This window comes from Protobothrops mucrosquamatus, unplaced genomic scaffold, assembly GCF_001527695.2.
Source record: "Protobothrops mucrosquamatus isolate PMUCROS unplaced genomic scaffold, P.Mucros_1.0 scaffold342, whole genome shotgun sequence".
Taxonomy (NCBI): domain Eukaryota; kingdom Metazoa; phylum Chordata; class Lepidosauria; order Squamata; family Viperidae; genus Protobothrops; species Protobothrops mucrosquamatus.
In genome coordinates, this window is record NW_015386679.1 from 784,446 (window position 1) to 803,666 (window position 19,221).

At 45.6% G+C, this 19,221-nt stretch overlaps 2 protein-coding genes across 2 annotated transcripts; both read right to left on the reverse strand.

Annotated features, from left to right (window-relative positions):
• Window positions 1–7,602, reverse strand: P2RX4 (purinergic receptor P2X 4). Its single transcript, XM_015815419.1, has 12 exons — window positions 7,458–7,602; window positions 5,539–5,686; window positions 4,903–4,974; window positions 4,136–4,208; window positions 3,716–3,821; window positions 3,195–3,275; window positions 2,772–2,913; window positions 2,396–2,532; window positions 1,756–1,849; window positions 1,446–1,511; window positions 1,262–1,357; window positions 1–810 (listed from the first exon to the last, which is right to left on the reverse strand). The coding sequence occupies exons 1-12, from the start codon at window positions 7,598–7,600 to the stop codon at window positions 748–750; spliced, it is 1,221 nt and encodes a 406-aa protein (XP_015670905.1). The 5' UTR covers window positions 7,601–7,602; the 3' UTR covers window positions 1–747.
• Window positions 7,603–9,673: 2,071 nt separating this feature from the next.
• P2RX7 (purinergic receptor P2X 7) lies at window positions 9,674–18,240 on the reverse strand. The gene is made up of 13 exons (XM_015815417.1): window positions 18,116–18,240; window positions 16,875–17,007; window positions 16,470–16,541; window positions 15,542–15,614; window positions 15,350–15,446; window positions 14,825–14,905; window positions 14,269–14,398; window positions 13,803–13,939; window positions 12,784–12,877; window positions 11,967–12,032; window positions 11,578–11,685; window positions 10,957–11,055; window positions 9,674–10,365 (listed from the first exon to the last, which is right to left on the reverse strand). The coding sequence occupies exons 1-13, from the start codon at window positions 18,238–18,240 to the stop codon at window positions 9,886–9,888; spliced, it is 1,695 nt and encodes a 564-aa protein (XP_015670903.1). The 3' UTR covers window positions 9,674–9,885.
• Between the last annotated feature and the right edge of the window lie 981 nt (window positions 18,241–19,221).

Here is a 19,221-nt window from a genome sequence, read left to right on the forward strand (position 1 = left end):
CATATTTCCCAATCTTTATTTTCTCTTGCAAAATAGATAATTCTCATTGACACTGCCTTACATTCGTCTCCTAAAACAGGGAAAGTGCCATTATCTTTTCATTTATATATTAAATTTCCGTGGATATAAGCAGGGCAGTAGGAACCCAGTAGTAGAAGCTGGAAGCTGACACGCCTGCATGTCACATTTATTTAATATCCTGGCCATTTCCAGAGTGGAATTGTACTTGAGAGGGAATTCTCAAGGTCTGTTTAATTCCAGCAATAGAGGCTACAAATTGCCCCAAGTGGCACTTTTTGAAAGGGTGACTATGGAAGACAAGTGTCCAAACAAGTGAGTGCAAGGCAAATCGTCCCACCCTTTCCAAAGAGTGAAAAAGGGAAGCACACCAGAAACTGGCAAGTCTAGAAATATCAAAGAAGTATCTTGGTCCCATCACCTCTCCCTGCACCCCATTCTGTCCATGAACTGAACGGTGGAAAAGGCACATAGAAGAATCTGATTCGGAATTATCTCGGACTACTCGAAGCTCGGCAGACCCTACACCCAAAAAGCCTTGAGGATTTGCAGGAGAACGTTGCTTTCTTTGGGAGAATCTCTAGGTGGATCCAGGATGCCGCCAACAGAAGCAAAGGTGGACAGAGGAACTATGGATCCGCTCTTTTCCAAGAAGGAAATCCAGGCCCTCTTTGCCAGTGAAAGACCTCCCTCGGCTGGGTGAAATGAGCAGGATCTGTTTGTGAAGAATCATCGCACTGTGGAGCAGTCTTGAACTTCCGTCTGGGATCCATACGTTGCATGGTCCCCCTGCTAAAATAAAGGTAACATTCAGGATGGGAGAAACCAAATAGAAGAGGGGTATAACGTACCATAGCTGGCTGGGGGGGTTCTGGGAGTTGAAGTCCACAAGTCTTAAAAGTTTCCAAGGTTGGACACCCCTGAATTAAGACTGACATTTTCCTCCCAAGTTGACAGATGAGCAACTAATAGTAAATAGATCACTCATTCAGAGAAAATATTTTAGGTTCTTTGTTTAACAAGCTACCTAGATCCATTCAATGTTCTCTCTCTCACACACACACACGGAGATTATAATTCTCAGGCTATCTGGAGAGATCACAACCAATTCCACCGCCAAGTTTGCACTTAACTTTCTCTCCTTCTGGAGTCCAGAGCTTAAGTAGGAGAAAAGAGTTTTTAATTTAGTGGTTTGGATACAAACGGTCAGCCGCATAAAAGTGATGGGAGGTGGCAAACTTACCAGTTCATAGTCTTCCACATATTTATATTTCTTTTCTCTGTAGTAGTATCTTTTCTTCATAAAATACAGGACGATGATATCGCAGAGGACCGTGGTCTAGATGAGATTTCAAGGAATTTATTTTGAGAAATGAAATCTTCTAAAGACCAAAAACCGCTTGGGAAAAAGAAAAGAAGGCTCTTACCACGCCGAACAGGGCCAAGCCAGATCCAATATTGATCATGGTGGGGATGATATCAAACTTTCCAGCCTAAGACATATGAACGGAAGCAAATTATTCTGACATATCTCCTTAAGAACACGGCAAAGATCGTCTATAAACTGCTGCCGATTCAGACAATCCACTAAAGCCGTAGACCGGCTTGTTTCCATGTGTGACTATTGATTGTGGTTTATGGGTCACGATTAATGGCTTAGAGTAACATTTTTCAACTGAACCACTTCCAAGAGTAGAAGCAAGTGACAAAATGTCATACAATTTCCAAAAAACGTACCTCGCCAAATACCATAATGTCGAAACGTATGCCATAGGCCTTGGTGAGGGTCCGGTACTCGTTGTTGGGAGATGTCCGGTAGTATTTGGCAAACCTGAACCGGAGGAAAAAAGCAACATCCAATCCAATGATTATGACACCATCACAGTAACATTTCTATGCTATAAATACACCCAAAATTTGAATATTTTAAACCTCGCTGCCCTTCCAAGATTTGTGGGTCATCATATGTACCACCAAGGCTTCACAGTTATTACAAAACAATATCCTTCTCAGTAAAAGTTTAGTCAATTATAGTCATCTGTTACATTCACATAAAATCAAAATAGCACTTCAAGTAGTAGTCCCAGTTATAACAAACTCAAATAAATTTTACAAATTATCTAGCAGCACTTCACCAACTTTGGCATGAAGCAATAAAAATCACCAGGGGAAAATCATAAAATAAAAATGACAAAACAAAATACCTCTTTGGCATAAAACAGTAAAAAATCACTAGGGGAAACCGTGTCAGATCTAAAATTCTCCGGGGATAAAACCAGCGCAAAAACGAAATCAGCCTCTGGAGCCATCAGGTCACCAGCTCCAGGTGAGATGGCCCACCACCAGCTTCCAGCTTTGGCTACTCGGACAGCCTTACCTGAAGTTGTATCCTGGGGAAACGGAATGAGCAGAATCCTTGTTGTCAATTCGCCGAAAGGAATACTTTGGCACGCAACGAGAAGCTGGGTAATCTAAGTTGCAGTCCCATCGGATCTGCAGTCCCATCACGCCACCCTGCAAAAGGACATACCAAACAGGTGCAAAGGCTGCTACCGCCATCCTTGAGCAAATTGTCCAATGTGGTAAACTTCTGGTTTTTGCTGGAGCTGACTGTTCAAAATTTCAATAATTTGGTAGTCAGCTCTGAATTCCCTTCAATACATCAAGCCATTGAGTGCTCCCTTTGGCAGAAGCAAGAAAAACACAAGTCTAATTGCTCTTCCTTTCCTGGCCCAAGGCATTTTTGGACCCACCTCAATGGCCATCTCTTGGAAGTTCTGGCCAGCAGCTTCAACTATGTCCCCGAGGCGAAAAATTGGGCAAAAAGGGTCAGTCTTGGCGTTGTATTTGCAGTCCTTGAGGTAGGTGTGATTGATGGTAGGAAGAATGTTTCTCCTAGAAGAGAAAAGAAGTTTCTGGGTTTATGCTCCCTGAAGGAGCCCATGTTCCGCTGCTTAAGTAATCCCCAAGTAGACCTGTCCATACTTTGGTGGCTATGTTGAGGGTTATCTGTATAGACTGTCTGTCTCACTGCCTCAAATATCTGCCCTTTTCATCAAAACAGCAGTAGTGTTTGATGGAGCCATTTTGTGTAAACTACCTAACCCCACCTCGTCCAAATTTCTTCCCCTATCTAGCCCCACTCCAGCCAAAAGAGGTGAAAAAAGTACACATACTTTGTAAAGTTGAACTTTGGGTACCAGATGTTGTTCTTCACGAGAAGGGTAAACTCCTCAGCATCCCGCAGGAAAGCTGGCCTGGAGGAGATTGAGCAAGAGACACGAGGCGAAAGAAAAAACGGTCTTTCTGAAAAGATTTCGTTTCTTATAGCCCAAGTTTAAACACCCTGATTTCAAACCCAACATCGCCCCTTCAAAAAAAGACTTTAAGTGAGATATGAGGGCAGAATTTGCATGTAACACTAAACCAAGATCTGCTTTAGTTCAGTTTTCCTGAACGAGCCATAATTATTCTCGCAAAATACACGATTTGGACAGTTCTTCATTTGCTCTCCATTTTGTTTTCCTACCAGAACCCGAGTGAGATACAAATATAAGCCAGGATTGTGATTTCAGACATAAAGACAAGGAGCTGGCATCAAACTCTTGAAAGGTAACTCGGCAAGATGCTGTTTCTAGAAAGAGTTGCCTTCCACACCCTTCCTCCTTCCTCCTTCCTCCTTCCCTCAGATGCTCACTTGGGTAAGTTGTCATCATTCTCTACCGGACACCAAGCAAAGACCTCGCAAGTCTTGATGGAGGGATCTGTAAGGTTGTACACTCTGCACTTTCCGGTCTGAATACCTGAAAGGATGCAGAAAGGGCATCGTGAAGTTGGACGGAAGCTGGGATCCTCTCAAGACAGCAAACATGAAGTGAGGAGGGGAAAGAAAGCCTTAAGCTTCACTCCAGGGGGGCTCATCAAATGGGCCTCCCCATACAGATGTTTTGCAGGCCATCACTTCTGAAACTCAAACAGCAGCTTCTGTTCTGCTTCACATTTCACAATGTTAGCAGCAGCAACATCATATGTTTTCTGGCGGAAAGGTTGTCACCTCCTATCTAAAGAGGCTTTCAAGGGAAGAGGAGAACCTCAAGGTCGAAAGCATGACCCCTACCGTTGCTGTGGGTGCTGACGTAGCCTTTTTTGCAGTCTGCCTCTGACTTGCACGTGGTGGTCTTATCTGGGAACTGGATAAGAAGAGCAGCGAAGAGAGAAAGAAAGAATCTCTTATCTGCTCTGCAGTTCAAAGATCCCTTCGAATGTACTGCAGACTTCGGCTACCAGGGCCTTGGAGATACGGATAGTCCTCGACTTACAACAAGCATTTCCATTTTTAAGCAAGGCAGTTGCCAAGTGAATTGCACCCAGGGTTTTTTGGGGTCATGGTCATTAAGCAGAACAGTTAAGTTGTTAAGTGAATGCTGAATGCCAAATTTTGACCACTTGACCATGGAGATGCTGCAATGTAATTTTGAAAATTGGTTGTAAATTGGGTTTTTTGGTGCCATTGTAACTTAGAATATCATTAAATGCATAGTTGTAAATTGAGGATTGCATATAATTGCATAAATGGCACACAAAAAGAGCAAAGAACTAAAAGTTCACCTGCTATGCATGGATTTATTGAAAGCAGCCAAAGAAAGTGAAGAGAGGGTCCTCAGAAAAGGATCCATATTCTGCAACTTATGGAGATTGTGCAATTATCCATTTATCCTATACCTCTGCACATCGCTCCAGGTACACGCAAGGCAGATTACACCTGGGACCAGTTATGATCTCCTGCCCCTTTCCGAACTCTACTCCCAATTTCACATCCTTGCTTTAGTTTTTCAGAGGAAAGATACCCCAAATCTGACGATGAGCCATTGTCGCCGAGCCTACCTCTGGACAAAGCCCTTGGGTCTGATTCAGCGTGATGATCATATTTGTCATGATGAAAACCGAATTCTCAGCCTAAAGAGAGGAAAGAAGCAAGGTGGAAAAATGAGTTGAAATAGAGAAGACGTTTGATCTGGATTAAAAGCCTGAAAATGCAGCATTAAGAGTTCCTTCCTTTAGAAACAAAGCATCTGTTGAATTTCGCCATTCCTTATTTACAAGTTTACATTTTTTCAACCCCTGTACCATCCTTTAGACAGGACCATCAGTTTCCATGAGAAGAGAAAGATTAATTTAAATATGTACGTATCTCGGGGTTAGGTGCAGGATGAGTTACATATTGTAGGCAGAAAAATATGGACTAGATAAGGAGCAAGTGCAACTATGAGCTTGCAGAGAGTTTGGAGACAGATGGAGAAACATTTCTCCACTAATATCATGTTTTACTCATTGTTGCTACCATGGAAGCTAAAAACATCAGTGCCTTCCCATAGAAACCAAAGACCATCATCCGAAGTTGCTCACAACAGGAACTAGAGGTTGCAAACCACCGATCCATTGTTCTCTGTTAGCAGGGATTAAGGGAAGGAATCCCCTAAATCTGTCAAAAACCACAGCATTGATCTCCAATGGACCCACCTGAGGTGGAATCACGTAATCAGCCGCATCCCAAACCCGGGGACCCAAGTCAGAGGTGTTGGTCATGGTGACGCCTTTCACCTTAGTGGTGACCGAGCTCACCACCGAGTCGGTTTCTTGGTAACCTTTTTTCCACACAAAGACCCAACTGCAAGGAAGAGGAAAAAATTCTCAAAATGGCTGCCTCAGGTCTCAGGGAGAAAGAAAATGGATTTAGATACCACGTGTGTCTATTTTACTTTAATTTCTTAGTGCTTAGTTCATAGAGATAGATAGATAGATAGATAGATAGATAGATAGATAGATAGATAGATAGATAGATAGATAGATAGATAGATAGATAGATAGATAGATAGATAGATAGATAGATAGATAGATAGATCGATCAGGCTTATCTTGTCTCTGTGTTCTTTATTTCACCATCTATTTTAATTGTGAATTGTGTATTCTTCATTTAAGGGATGATCAACTAGCTTGCGAGAGTGACCTTGCTGACTCTTGTGACGAGAAAGTTTTTTTATTTATTTGTCAAAAATTACAAACTCAAGTGAACAAAATGAAAAAACTAAAATGGGACTAAAATGAGAGGCCATCTAAGAAAACTGGGGCTGTATGGGTGGGTGAAGAGCCAATGAAACACGGAGTCTCCCAAACTGGGCAACCAATAGGCTGTTTTGGTGGGAAAAGAACGGCTATAAAAGGGGCAGGAGCCCGAGGGCATCTCTCAGAGAGCTGAAGAGGCGAGAAGGAGGCAGAGCAGCCCTGAGGGGCAAAAGAGCCAAAGTCCCCCCGAAAGATCTCCAGGATGGAGGCCAGAGCAGCAGCCCAGAGGGTGGGCGAAGGGGCAGAAGTCACTCCCTGCTGAGTCACTGAGCACCTGGGGCAACCGAGGCCCCTCTCAGGCTGAAGTCCTCAAGAGGCCGGAAGGCCCCCAGGAGCCACAGAGTTGAAGCCCCTCCAGAGGCGTCTGGGCTGGAGGCTGAAGAGGCCAGAAGGGCCGGAAGAGGCCAGAGCAGCAGCCCTGAGGGGGCTGAAGGGGCGGAAGTCACTCCCCACTGAGCTGACTGACAGACTGAAGGGCAGGGGGGGCTGTGAGTGGCCAAAGAGCTGGAGGCCCATAGAGGCCAGAAGGGCCAAAGAAGCAAGCCCTAGAGGTGAGCGCTGCCCTCTGCCTTAAAGAGGCCTCCAGAGCCAGCTGGGCTTGAGGAGGAGGAGGGTCTGGGGGGCAAAGGGGCTGGAGCCCCCCTGCAGAAGGACCAGCCATGACTTGGAGGAAGGGGAAGGCCAAGGACAGCCAGCTTGTGTGAATCCGACCCTCCCTTGACCTGGGAGCCAGAGCTGAATCCACCCAGCATTTTTGCGTATGGCTAACTAGTGAGGAATCGAAGCTCCGAGGCACAAACTCCTGCGGTGAAGCCAAGCCAAACCTTACCCAAGCCTCCCTTCATTACTTTCGCTTTGAGCTGCCCTTTGAAACCTGCAAAAGCGGCGCTGAATGCTACCTGGAAAGGAGCCACTCACACTGGGGGAAGCCCCTCTTCGGACGTTTTACCTTCAGGGAACAGCTGAACGCCGGTTCCAAAGGAAGGCAAGGATTGCACGCCGGCCCGTGAGCAGCCAGCCGCACCCAGACAGCTGTTCAACGGGTGCGACTTTCCCCGGCTGTGCAAAACTCAGTTCCGGGGGGTGGGGGGGTGGGGGTTTCAATAGACCCTTCAGGCAAATCGGCAGATACAGGCTGGGGATCCTGGGCGAGGGAGTCCCAGCCCGGCTGGAGGGCGCTGGGTTGGGGGTAGGGCATCGCCCTCTACACCCGTTTGAAACTACGAAGGAGCGAGGGCCAAGGCGCTAGTCCCTAAGAAACGCACGCGCGCGCGCAAAAAAACAACAACAACAAGCGGAGCGGGCGCCTTCCTTACCCGATGATGTAGGCCAAAATAGCCAGCTGGACCAGCCGGTTCATGAGCCCCACTTTGCGGCTCTTGATGGAGACGATCCGCGGGGTGTCGTACTCGAAGAGGAAGCCGCGGAGGGCCCCGCAGCACGCCCCGGGGCTGCCCATGGCTGCCGTCCGCTCGGCCGAAGCGACTGGAGAAGCGCGGGGTCAGCCAGCCGGAGGCGCCCGATTCCTGCCGCCCGCCCCCCGCGTGTTGCAAGAGACGCCGGGCCGGGCTTCGGGTTTGCAGGCGAGGCGAGGCGTGTCCTTCGCCTCCGATTGGCCGCAGGTGGAGAAGCGGCTGCCCAAGTTGGTCTGCGGGCCGGAGACGGTGGGAAGCCAGCCGGATCCCCGAAGCGTCTCCGCGCAAACCTCGCTTAGCATCTCGGAAGACAAACGCGCGCAACGCCTTCATACAGAGATTGCAGCCGGGAGTGGGGGGGGGGGAGGATGGGAACTGGAGTCCCCTTTCCCCGGGGCGCGGCTAGGGAGATAATCCCTCTGCCCCTCGCTTCTAAAGCAGAATTCTCTTCAAGGGAAACCACAAGGGCGATGAAACAAGATCTTGCCTTGCATGCAGAAGCCTTGCCAAAATAAAATTGGTACCCCAAATACAAGACCAGGCTTCTGAGCTTAAATCCAATTTTGAGTAACTTCCCAACCCTTCACTGTAGCTCAGCAGTTCATTAAATAATTTAAGATATCACACAAGGTGCTAAGCCAGAATTAATCAGGCTGTCGCATAAATCAGTAGCTTAATGAGGATGCAAATCTTATGCATGCGCTAATTGCAAAATAATGATTCAGCCTGAATTTCTATGCATATTTGCCTGGTGGTTCAGCCTGACTATGCTGCTAATTTTAATCAGGAATCGATGTGGATCAAGACAGCGATTCAGATCCCAGATATATCTACAGGAAAGCCATGTAGATCCCAGGGCCTTCTCTGACAGCAAAACAGAACTGGACTAATTGCCAAACCTTTAGTTGGCTTTTTTTTATAATTATGTCTACATATCCCTATGAAAACGCCAACTGGAATTGCTGGTTCACAACCAGAAGATAGTTAATCTTTCTTGGGATTTTTTCCCCCAGACAATTTCCATCATACTTTACAATATCTTGTTAGTTGAAATTAAGCACACACAGAATCTTTTATTTGTTCTTATAAATTTAATTTTCATCTGTACAGAGAATTCACATGAGCATATTGTAAAAAAAAAAAGTATAAATTCTGCAACAATATATAAAAATGAGATAAAAAAAAATTGCAGAAAAATTGCTAAGAAATAGATTTTATTTTGCAACAATTAGGTAGATGAGCGTGGAAAGGTTAGCGGCCACTTAAATGTTAGGTTTGCTCCCTTGCTTCTGATAAAGAGAAACCACTTGAAATAACTTGCTAGACCAGCTTGTGGACTACAAGGGAGCTATCCTTTGCCAACAGGCCACCAAATGATTAAAAAAGAAAGCATAGCACAGCAATACGTGAAAAGTATGTGGGGCCAAGTCTCTTTTTGTGTAGACTTTTTAGGTACCAAAGTTCAGTAATGACATTGAATGGAAAAGTTGTTTCCGGGCAGAAATTCCCCCGATATGGCATCCCTGCAATTCACAGAATTCCTAGGCAGCGAAAAAGCATCTCCCAGCCATATTCTGTGCACTTAAGAGCATTTCTGCGTTGCCCTTCTTGTCCTTTGCATCTCCCTTCCTTTTAAATGGAGAGGCTGGAGCTGAACCTGAGGCATTTTGCGCAGAAAATATCCAAGCTTTCTTTGAAGGATATTTAAAATGGGAAGATTCCCTCTGGTTTATCAATGTTGAAAACAAAAGGGATTTTTCCCATTTCCTGAGAAATGAGTTATGGGAAAAGAAAGTTGAAAAGGTAGCTGAGTTATGGGAAAAGAATAGTGCTTCAGAACAAAATAAAGAAAGGAGTCTTTTTAAAATAAACAAAGGGACGTTTTTAAACAAAGGTGGCTCTGTGTTGGGATCAGCCAACCAAAACGACCTGATTTCACACCTGATTTCACACCGGTAAACCACTGCTAGGTTTCTGGGGAAAAACAAGCAGGCTCATTCCGTACTTTGGCTGCCTAAACGTGAGAAATCTGAGCCCTGTACATTGACTTTTCCAATCCTGGTTCTCTCCAGCTATCCCAGTGAGGTAGACAAGGCTGAGCGAGGGAAACGAGGCACAAAGCCTTCCAGGGATTTTCGTGGCTGAGCTGGGATCGAAACTCTGCTGTCCTCTGATCTTATTCAATAGTCTAAAAACATCATCCAGTTAAAGAGCAAAGATGATGGCAGGGCCACAAATGGCCATTTTTGAAAAGCAGGAGGCAAAGCTGATTAATTGGCACGCGTGTGTATCCACCCTTAAGGCCGCAACGCAGAAGTGCAACCAATAGTTACTTCTTCTTCTCGAAACCGCTGTATTCGCCGTTCTCACTCGGAAAAGCATCTCTGATTCTCCATCTGCAGCAGTTGGGGATCACAGCCCTGGCACCCAAGTCACCCTCGCCAAAGCGCCAGTGAATATACCGCTCGTAAGCACAGTGCCGAAAAGGCTGGTTGGCAACCCCAGCCCTCAGATCCAACAAGGGGTCCCTGTAGAGCAGAACAAACTCCAGCCCGGATCGGGAGAGGACGAGTTGCTCAAACAGAGGGGAAGTGGCGATGCAGGCCCCGTCCGTTTTTCGGCAGCAGAGCTGTTCCCAAAAGGGGTCTGCCGGCCGGCACTTTCCACAGCAGCACCAAGAGGGACATTCACGGAAGCGAGGACCTTCCTTTCGGGTTTGGAGGGGCTGCAGCTCTTGTGAGTTTTGGGGAGAGGCCGTGCGGTCCCAATATGGAAATCGGGAAGACTGCGTGAAATCGCCTTGGCATTTCTGTAAGTAAAAAACATCATATTGGTGGGTGATGGTTTTTTTTTTCCTCCCAAGGGAGACGCTTTGAAAGGAAGGGAGTGTGATCCTGTACCATTAAAAATGAAACCTTTCCATGGAACACAAAGACTGTTTCAACCCTGCCTTTTCAGAGATCTGGGAAGATCTTTGGCTGGTCTGAAGTTGCAGGAAGGCCAAATGGAGTCCTGTTCTAAATTACTGATGCTCGGGTTATCGTCGTCAGCGTGAGCCACACAGAGCCTTGTAAGTTGTAGCTTAACCCCAACTGTGTGTCATCCAGATCTAAACCCAGATTCATCTCAAGCCTCATTAGTTGCCACAAGCCAACTCTTTATAAAACATGGCTGCAGTTGGTCTCTTTAAATTAAGATTATCTGCAACATTTAGCTTGGAACAACATAGCAAGGAGTAGTTCATTAAAAATGTGAAACACAACCATGAAAATCCAAGCTTTGAGTGTGATACTAAACTATCTTCCAGCCTTGGGGAGCATTTAGTCTGTTCACAAATCTCTAGGCAGGCACCCCAGCCGACACCTGTGCACACCCCAATAAAGGCAGATTCCAAACTCACGTCCATGATCCTGCCCTTGATGTTCTGTAAACTGGTCTTCAAATATTCGTCGATCATTAGGATGTTGCACTCATCAACAAAGGTCACGTAAAACAAAGTCTGTCCAGTCAAAGAAAAACCAAAGAAATTAAGACTTAGCATTTTACTGGATCAGTGTGATATTCCGTAATTATTAACGGCTCAAGATTTCATCTCGCACCAATGCAAGAAAACTATTTCTCAGGATGGCAAAAACAGAGAAGGAGGGAAGGATATTCTGCATATATATCATATCATGTTATCATATCTGCATGCATATCATATCACTTCCTTCCGGCACTGATGGTGTTGCCTAGCTGGGTCAGGAAATGTCTGCAAGAAAATCACCAAGCTCAGAGAGCACCAGGGACCCCACAGTCCTCCTCGCCTTGAATCCATTACTGGAGATAGAGGGATCACCCGCCTCTCTAGTACGTTTATAGGCCACCACGGATGGGTCTCCATGGAATATTAAAACCATAACACGGCCTGTTCATTTTGTAAGGGAAGAGTTTAGATCCCCTAATGCTACGTGGGATCCTTTTCCTGCACTGAAAGGTCCATAAGGAATGACAGCGTGTCACATTTAGTTATATCGCTCACCCATCTTGGTCCCAGCACCGTCTGACACTTTTTATTGTAATAATACTCCTTCACTGGATCAGATTTGGACGTATAGGAAGTGAGCAGACAATCCACAGCTAGCTGAGCCTGTAAAGACAACACCGTGTGCAGGCCATTCTTCTAACAAATATAATCAATTCATAGGATGATTTTGAAATTGTGAAACCTGGAATTAGAACCGTACGAAAGCCCGACCGCCAGCAGGCGTTCGACAAAAGCGTCCGAAGCCCCCTTTCAAGACGGCTGGGCTGGGCGTCCAAATATCAGCACCATTTTTAAAACCCAAGGACAGAGAGGGACGATTCCATCCAGGGCAGACGTTCACCTCTGAACTCGCCCTGAGACCCTGCAGGAGAAAATTATCTTACCAGGCCGAAGTAGGACAGCGCTGAGCCAATGTACACCACCAAGTCAATGAAGCTGAACCTCCCAGCCTTTGAGGAAAGAGAAGAAAAGTAAGGAAGGGTGCCACATTAGGGAAATCTGCTAGGGCTTTTGTGTTGCCTCCATGGGAATACAGGTAGTCCTCAACTTACGACAGTTCCCTTAGTGACCGTTCAAAGTTACAAGGGCACTGAAAAGAGGGACTTATGCACACGTTTCACATTTTACAACCATTGCAGTATCCTCATGGTCAGCTGATCAAAATTCAGGCACTTGACAACTGACTCCTATTTCTCCTTTGCCGTCTGTCAGGCCCCTCAGAGTTACTTCTGAGTAGTTCCTTCTTCACTTATAAACACAAATCTTTAGCCAAACTAAAGTCGACTATTTGCGTCATTAAAAATATTCTGAGAACTTCAAGGGAGGGAGGGCATCTTAACTTTCTTCCTCCCAAACAAATTATCTAAACTTCCCTGTCTCATGGTCCTCTGGAATGCAGCCCCTCCCTCCCTCCTTTTGGGAATCCAGACTACATTCCACTACATCATCCCACCAAGGAAAGTCTGAACGCAAGGAGAGGGAATATGTTCAGGATCAAAACCAACAAGGAGGGCAAGATTTAACCTCTCCACATGGACTGCTAGAGACGCACCCCAGTCGGGATCTCCGCCCCAACGAACTGACTGACAGCCCCACCTGAAACTGAACTGCCTGCAGGGAGAGGGATATTTCTCATTTGAATTACGTGGGGTTTTCTCATCTACACTTAAGACACAGGGAAGAAAGCCAAGTCGCATTTACCGTGCCAAAGATGAGGATGTCGAAACGGATGCCGTACGCTTTGATCAGGGTCCTTTCCTCCCTTCCACCCGGCTGCTTGTAATACCTGGCAAATCTAGAACGAGCAGACAGGAAGGACTGAGAAGCTCTGGGGCCTCCGGGTTCAACTCTTAGGTGTTCACTGAGCGTGACAGTTTCCCTGCAGGCGTCTTAACACCAGGCTAGGTAGCATCATCAGCACGATGCCCCAAGCACACTCCAAAGAAGAACTGAGGAGGGACTATGACATCCACCTGCTGACTGTAGGGATGCTAGGATTGTCAAAAGTGCAAGGACCAGTCATACATCATTTTCTCAAAGTTTTGAGCCATTTCTCAAAACAAATGGCTGCAGGTTGAGCACTACCGACATTGAAGTTTCCACCACACTTCAAGAAAAGTGGAAAGTGAAAGAGGAAGAAGGATGACCACTGGGTCCTCACCTGCACCTAGCAGGAATAGAATCAAAAGGAATAGAATCACAAGGAACATTGCAACAGAAGCCAGAAGTGAAAACAGGATGTCCAACATGCTGTAATAACACAACTCTAATGACTTTAAAGAAGGGGAGACATGATAGCAGTCTTCCAATACTTGAGGGGCTGCCACAAAGAAGAAGAGATCAGCCTATTCTCCGAAGCACCAGAAGGCAGACCAAGAAGCAACGGATGGAAACTAATCAAGGAGAGAAGCAACCTAGAACTAAGGAGAAATTTCCTGACAGTTAGAACAATTAATCAGGAACAACCTGCCTCCAGAGGTTGTGAATGCTCCAACACTGGAAGTTTTTAAGAAGAGACTGGACAGCCATTTGTCTGAAATGGTATAGGGTTTCCTGCTTGAGTAGGGGGTTGGACTAGAAGACCTCCAAAGCCCCTTCCAACTCTGTTATTATGACCATCACATGGAAAAGTAAAACAGAACCTGGAAGGTCCTCCCTCTTGATCTGTGACATCCCCTAAAAAGAACCTCAAAAACCACAAGTACTTGAATATCCATTACCTAAAGTTGTAGCCCGGGTACAAGGCCTCGTTGGTTCGTTTGTCATCCAGGCGCCGGAAGCCGTAGTTGGGTCTGCAACGGTGCATCCATTTATCTAGATTGCAATCCCAGTTAATTTCGATGCCGATGATGCCTCCCTTGGAAAGAAAACCATCAGAGAAGTAAGTTTGCAAGATGGATTGAGCAGGCGAGAGAGCAGGCATTCCTCATTTCCCCCATTTTCTGCCTATGACACAAAACTGCATTTGTACAAGGAGCTGTTACAGCAGCTCTGCCACTTTCTCTTGTCAATTTCTCGAAAAAGAAAAAGAAAAAAGAAAGAAAGAAAAAAGAAAACTTTAAATTTGCCTTGAATTCTCCTTTTCGCAATCAAATTCAACATTTGCCCTTCTTAACTCAGTCCTTCCGACTAACAGCAGCCAAAAAGTCGACAAAGACCTCTGGCCACTTTCAAAATGACACCCACCTGAACGGCCAGCTCTGAAAACTTCTCTCCTGCCTCTTCAAGAATATCTCCCAGACGGAAAATTGGGCAAAGTGAGGCTTTGTGTTTGCTGTATACACAGGAAATATTGAATTCTGGGGGAATATTTCTTCTGCAAGGAATAGTGAGAACAATTAATCAGTGGAATGGCTTCCCTCCAGGTGGTGCTCCAACACTAGAGGTCTTTGTCTGGAATGGTAGAGGGTCTCCTGCTTGAGCAGTGGGTTGGACTAGAAGACCTCCAAGGTCCCTTCCAACTCTGTTATTCTGTTCTATTATTCAGAAGAGGAGCAGTTTTATCAGCCTAGCCACACAAATGCATATTTAACAAAGTGCCGGCTCTCGAAAGACCAAGCATAGATGCTCTTTCGGGAATTTAACGGTTAACACTTATTTCTATTTTGTTGAAGTCCAGCCCCGCAAACATAGATTTTAGAAGCTCTGCCACTTCTTAGCAAACAGAGGTTGATTTCCCAGGGAGGAAGCAGGAGGGACCCTCCTTTTAAATACAGCCATCCCAAGCCAAGAGCCCACTTACGTTGTATAATTAAATTGTGGGAAGTGGATGTTGTTTTTTATAAGCACGGTGAAATTCTCAGCGCTGTCCAGAACGGCTGGCCTGGAAGGATGAAAATATCCAAGTCAGTTCTCACTTAAGTAAATAGTCACAACCATCATTAGACAATTTAATCATCTTAGCTGGAGGCCTGTTCAAGAGGCTGTAAAATTGGGGCCTGTAAAATGCAAGCCAGAAAGTGGCTGTGGTTTTCACCGATTGGTTTCTCTGAACAGTCTTCAAGGATGGCCCTCAAAGATGCCTTGTAGTTATTGATGCAGGAAGCCATTAAGGCAGGGATGTCCGACCTTGACAATTCTAAGACTTATGGACTTCAAGTCCTAGAATTCCCCAGTCAACAGGAAATATTGGAGTTGAAGTCCGGAGATCTTAAAAGTTCCCAAGGCTGGGCACCCCTGCATTAATTCAGAATGGAAGGGGACACCTTGGATCAAAATGCAGAACGGAGTAAAACAGGATACAGGAGCAGCTAAGAAAAACACCTACGTTGGGGCGGTTTTGGCCGACTCCACGGGACACCAAGCGGAGACTTCGCATGTGTTGACGGTGCTGTTGTATTTCACACACTTGCCCGTCTGGATGCCTAGTGAGGGAAGAGACCCCCATCTCATTCAAGGACCCTCATCGGGAGACCAAACAGCTTCTCGGGAAAGGAATTTCAAACGGAAACTCTCTTACCATTACCCTGTGGGTCTACACGGCCTTTCATACAGCTTTTGTTCGTAGTACACACTGCTTTGGGGAGAGGAAACTGAAAGGATAAAAGGAGAAATACATCTAGCAGAAAATTCCACTTCAGTCTCCCAAAAGCACAGCCTCCACTTTTGAGGCTTATCAGTCTCTCTCTCCTAACAAGTTGCGTCTGGATAATATTTTCCTATTATCCCTTTTTTCCCATGACGCTGGTTTTTCCTCCAGGACAGATCCTTGGGAGTAGCTCATCACAAGAGATCCCTTCCCAGCTTGGTCTTTGTCCAATTCCCCTGCAACTCACAAAACGCCCCTGCTTTCCACAGCCACCTTCTAAACAGGTAGAAACAGATACAGCCTGGAGCCTACTTGCCAATTTTCTAGCAGATGGGAAGGGAATAAATTAAAAAAAACCTTGCCTGAAGAATATTGGGCTAGTCATAACCTGCTTCACACTGTTTGAAAACCAGGGATATGGGTGGGACACACAAACCAGCACATTACTGTATCCATAGAAAACAGTTTAAATTAAATATAAATATGTTTGCCAAAATAAATCGCAATCTTTCACCCCACTCCCTAAATATTAAGGTCAGGCATGAAATTTTGACTTTGGGTTTTGCTGATTGGATGAGTTTGTTGCCATAGAAATGGGTAGTACCTATTAGTACGTAACAGATTAAAGTTTGCCTTAAAAGTAAAAAGTTTGCCTTCATTCGTAAAATGTTATGTTTGTAACGTGGCTGTCACTTTTTCTTTCTTTTTCCCCCCCTCTCTAGATTACACTTCTTTCTCTTCCCTTTTTCCTGCCCCATTTTCCCACTATTTTCATTGTCTTTTATATTTTAGCTCTTGGTAACCTTAATAAAATTATTTTTTAAAAAAACAACATAGAGCAGATATGAGATGCTGGTACCTCGGGGCAAAGTCCTTGGATCTGATTTTCAGTCGTGATGATGTTAGTCAGTACAAAAAAGGAATTCACACCCTACACGAGCGAAAGAGAGGGAGAAAAAAACAGATTCACTTAGGTTGGTCTCCTGAAAAATAAATCTGTTGCAACAACTGTATGATCTCACATGGATTCCTTCGAAAAGAAGCCCAGGAGAATGAGAACGTTAAGGTCACGAAGAGGCTAGAGGGTTTTTTCTAACTACAATTTAGGGGAAGAGAAAGAGGGGGACGCTCCAAGAATTCTAGTAGAAATTTGGGGTCACAGTTATCGTAGCAGGAGAGTCTTTCCTAATACATCCCTGTATTCTGAGGCTCAACTCTTTGCTTCACTGGGAACCTGACTGTTTTCTCCTTTTGCAGGACTCACCTGCCCAGGGATGGTGTATTCGGCTGTATCCCAAACCCTTTTGTCAGTCTGGGACACCCCCTTCACCTTCACGTGCACCGAGCTGATGACCGAATCTCTCTTCTGATAGCGTCGATCAGCCACCAGGGTGATACTGAAGAAACACACCGGAAAAGGTTTGACCCGGAGCGTTTGTTTCGTGTCCATTTCACAGAGGGGAGAACTGAGGTTTAGAAAACTCTCAATTGCCCGTTCAGAATGTAATCGATCTTGCTTCAGCAAAACACTTTTAAGCAAAACATGGCTGAAAAGAACACGCAAGACTGTGGAGTCTTTAGTGTCCCCTGAACTTGGTTGCTTTCTTGCAGACCTAGTTGGGTCATGAAAACGTCTGCAAGAAAGCCACCCAGCTCAGCGAGCACCAGGGACCCCACCGTTCAACCCTCAGCTACAAATATTCTTTTCTATTGATTAACATACAAGATTCCTAGGTTTGTGGATTGTTACTTATTCGGTTGAACTGCCCTAAGAGTCAGAAGCTGGGTCTTTCAGACTGGCTGGTTACATCAGAATATTTATTCCGTGTGGGTGGAAAGTTCATTTGCCAAAGTCACAAAGCTGCACTTGTCTGGATGAAAACAGCTTCCATTGAGCGATGTGCTTTGGAACCGGGGATCTTGTAAAAGGTCTCTAGAGAATTCCAGCCCTCTTTTGCTCCACTCAAGTGAAAAAGTGTCTCCGTTCTAGGAATCAGCTGCCTTCAGTGGTGACTCTTCTTGAAAATCCATTCTTGCATGTTCAGTTCAGCGCACGTCCATCAGAGATCATAACAACAATACAAGCGTATAATGTGACAAGGTTTAGACAAGGCTCTTTCAATGAATATTTTTCCACCGCAAGAGATTCCCAACAGTTTCTGTATTGTATTTGGGGCAGAAAAGTGGGGGGGGGGAGAAAGCATTTCTTCTCCTGCTTAGGCAAGGGATTGGACTAGAAGACCCCCAAGATCCCTTCCGACTCGGTTATTCTGTAGTCTATATCCTATATTCACGACATCTGATGTTGGTGGATCAGATGAACAAGAAGTTGCTCAATGGAAAGTTCCCGTCAAGACGGTAGCATTTACGGTCTGTTTTTGAGAGCAAACTCGTGCTGTGGTTATTATTTCAGATCTTGATCTGGAGAGGGATACCCACAGCCCAGATCTCCCCCTATGCCTCCCCTCCCCACTGATTTAACCGAATCTTCCCTTTCCAACTTACCTAACGTAGAGAAAAACCAGAAAATGGATTGTCCACTTTAGGCTCCCGTACCAAAAGCTGTAGATGCGTATCACTTTGTTGGTTTCGAATTCACACACGCTCTCCAAGCTGCAGCAGGCTGCCATCCTGGAAGGAGAAAAAAGAAAACCTGTCTTCTGGCTTTCAGTATCGCACAGCACAGAAAAACCGTGCAGCTCCCCAGGCGGGAGCCAGAAACAACAATTAAAAACCACAACCCCACAAATCTTAAAGGCACAGGGGGAGGAAATGAATTTCTTTCCCCAAAGGGACTTGTGGCTCCCAGGCCAAAATCTTTCTCTCTCTCTCTCTCAGTCGCCATGAGTTCCTCAGAGGTTTCCTAATCCTAATTTTAGGAAAGGGTTCCAGGGTGATTGGGGAAAGGAGGGTTCCCCCCTGCAAATGAAATGGGGTTTTAAGTCCCAAACTAGGCCCCCAATTCCCGGCTTGTTGGTCTTCAGGTAACCAAAGACCTGGTCTTATGCCCCCCCACCTCCATTCTGTTTGGAACCTGGCTCAAGATCCCAAAACAAACAAACTCACTTGGAGTTCCGGCAACAAAGTTTTATTTAAAAAGAAGCATTTGCAAAGGCTTGGTGAGCTGAAACACGTGGGAGTTCAGAGCTGTTTGACACATTTTTAGATCCTAGCCCTCCCACGCAGATTCCCCCCCCATCCCCTATCGCTCTCAACACCCCTTCCCCAATCATCTGATAACTAATCCGGACGGCCTAAAACCACTATCCCTCCCATGTTCCAGGAAGCCCCTTTGTGCACGTCTTATCTATCACCATCTAATTTTCTGTGAACAAATGTATATATTTCCTCTGCTTGCGGTTTCAATTAGCCAGCAACTTCTGCTTTTCTTATTTGTATATAGTTAATTTATACAAAGCAGCTTTTCACCCTTCTTTTTTTTTTTTTGCAGGGTTTCCTCGTGGTCCCCCATCCAGGGATGATCCAAGCATTTTAGTTTTGGGCAAATCGCCCCGAGGGACTCAATGCATCCCACCATCCCCATTCTTGGGGAGCAGCCCCTTCCAAAGGGGAGGCATTCCCATGCAACTGCCCAAACCCTCCGCCAACAG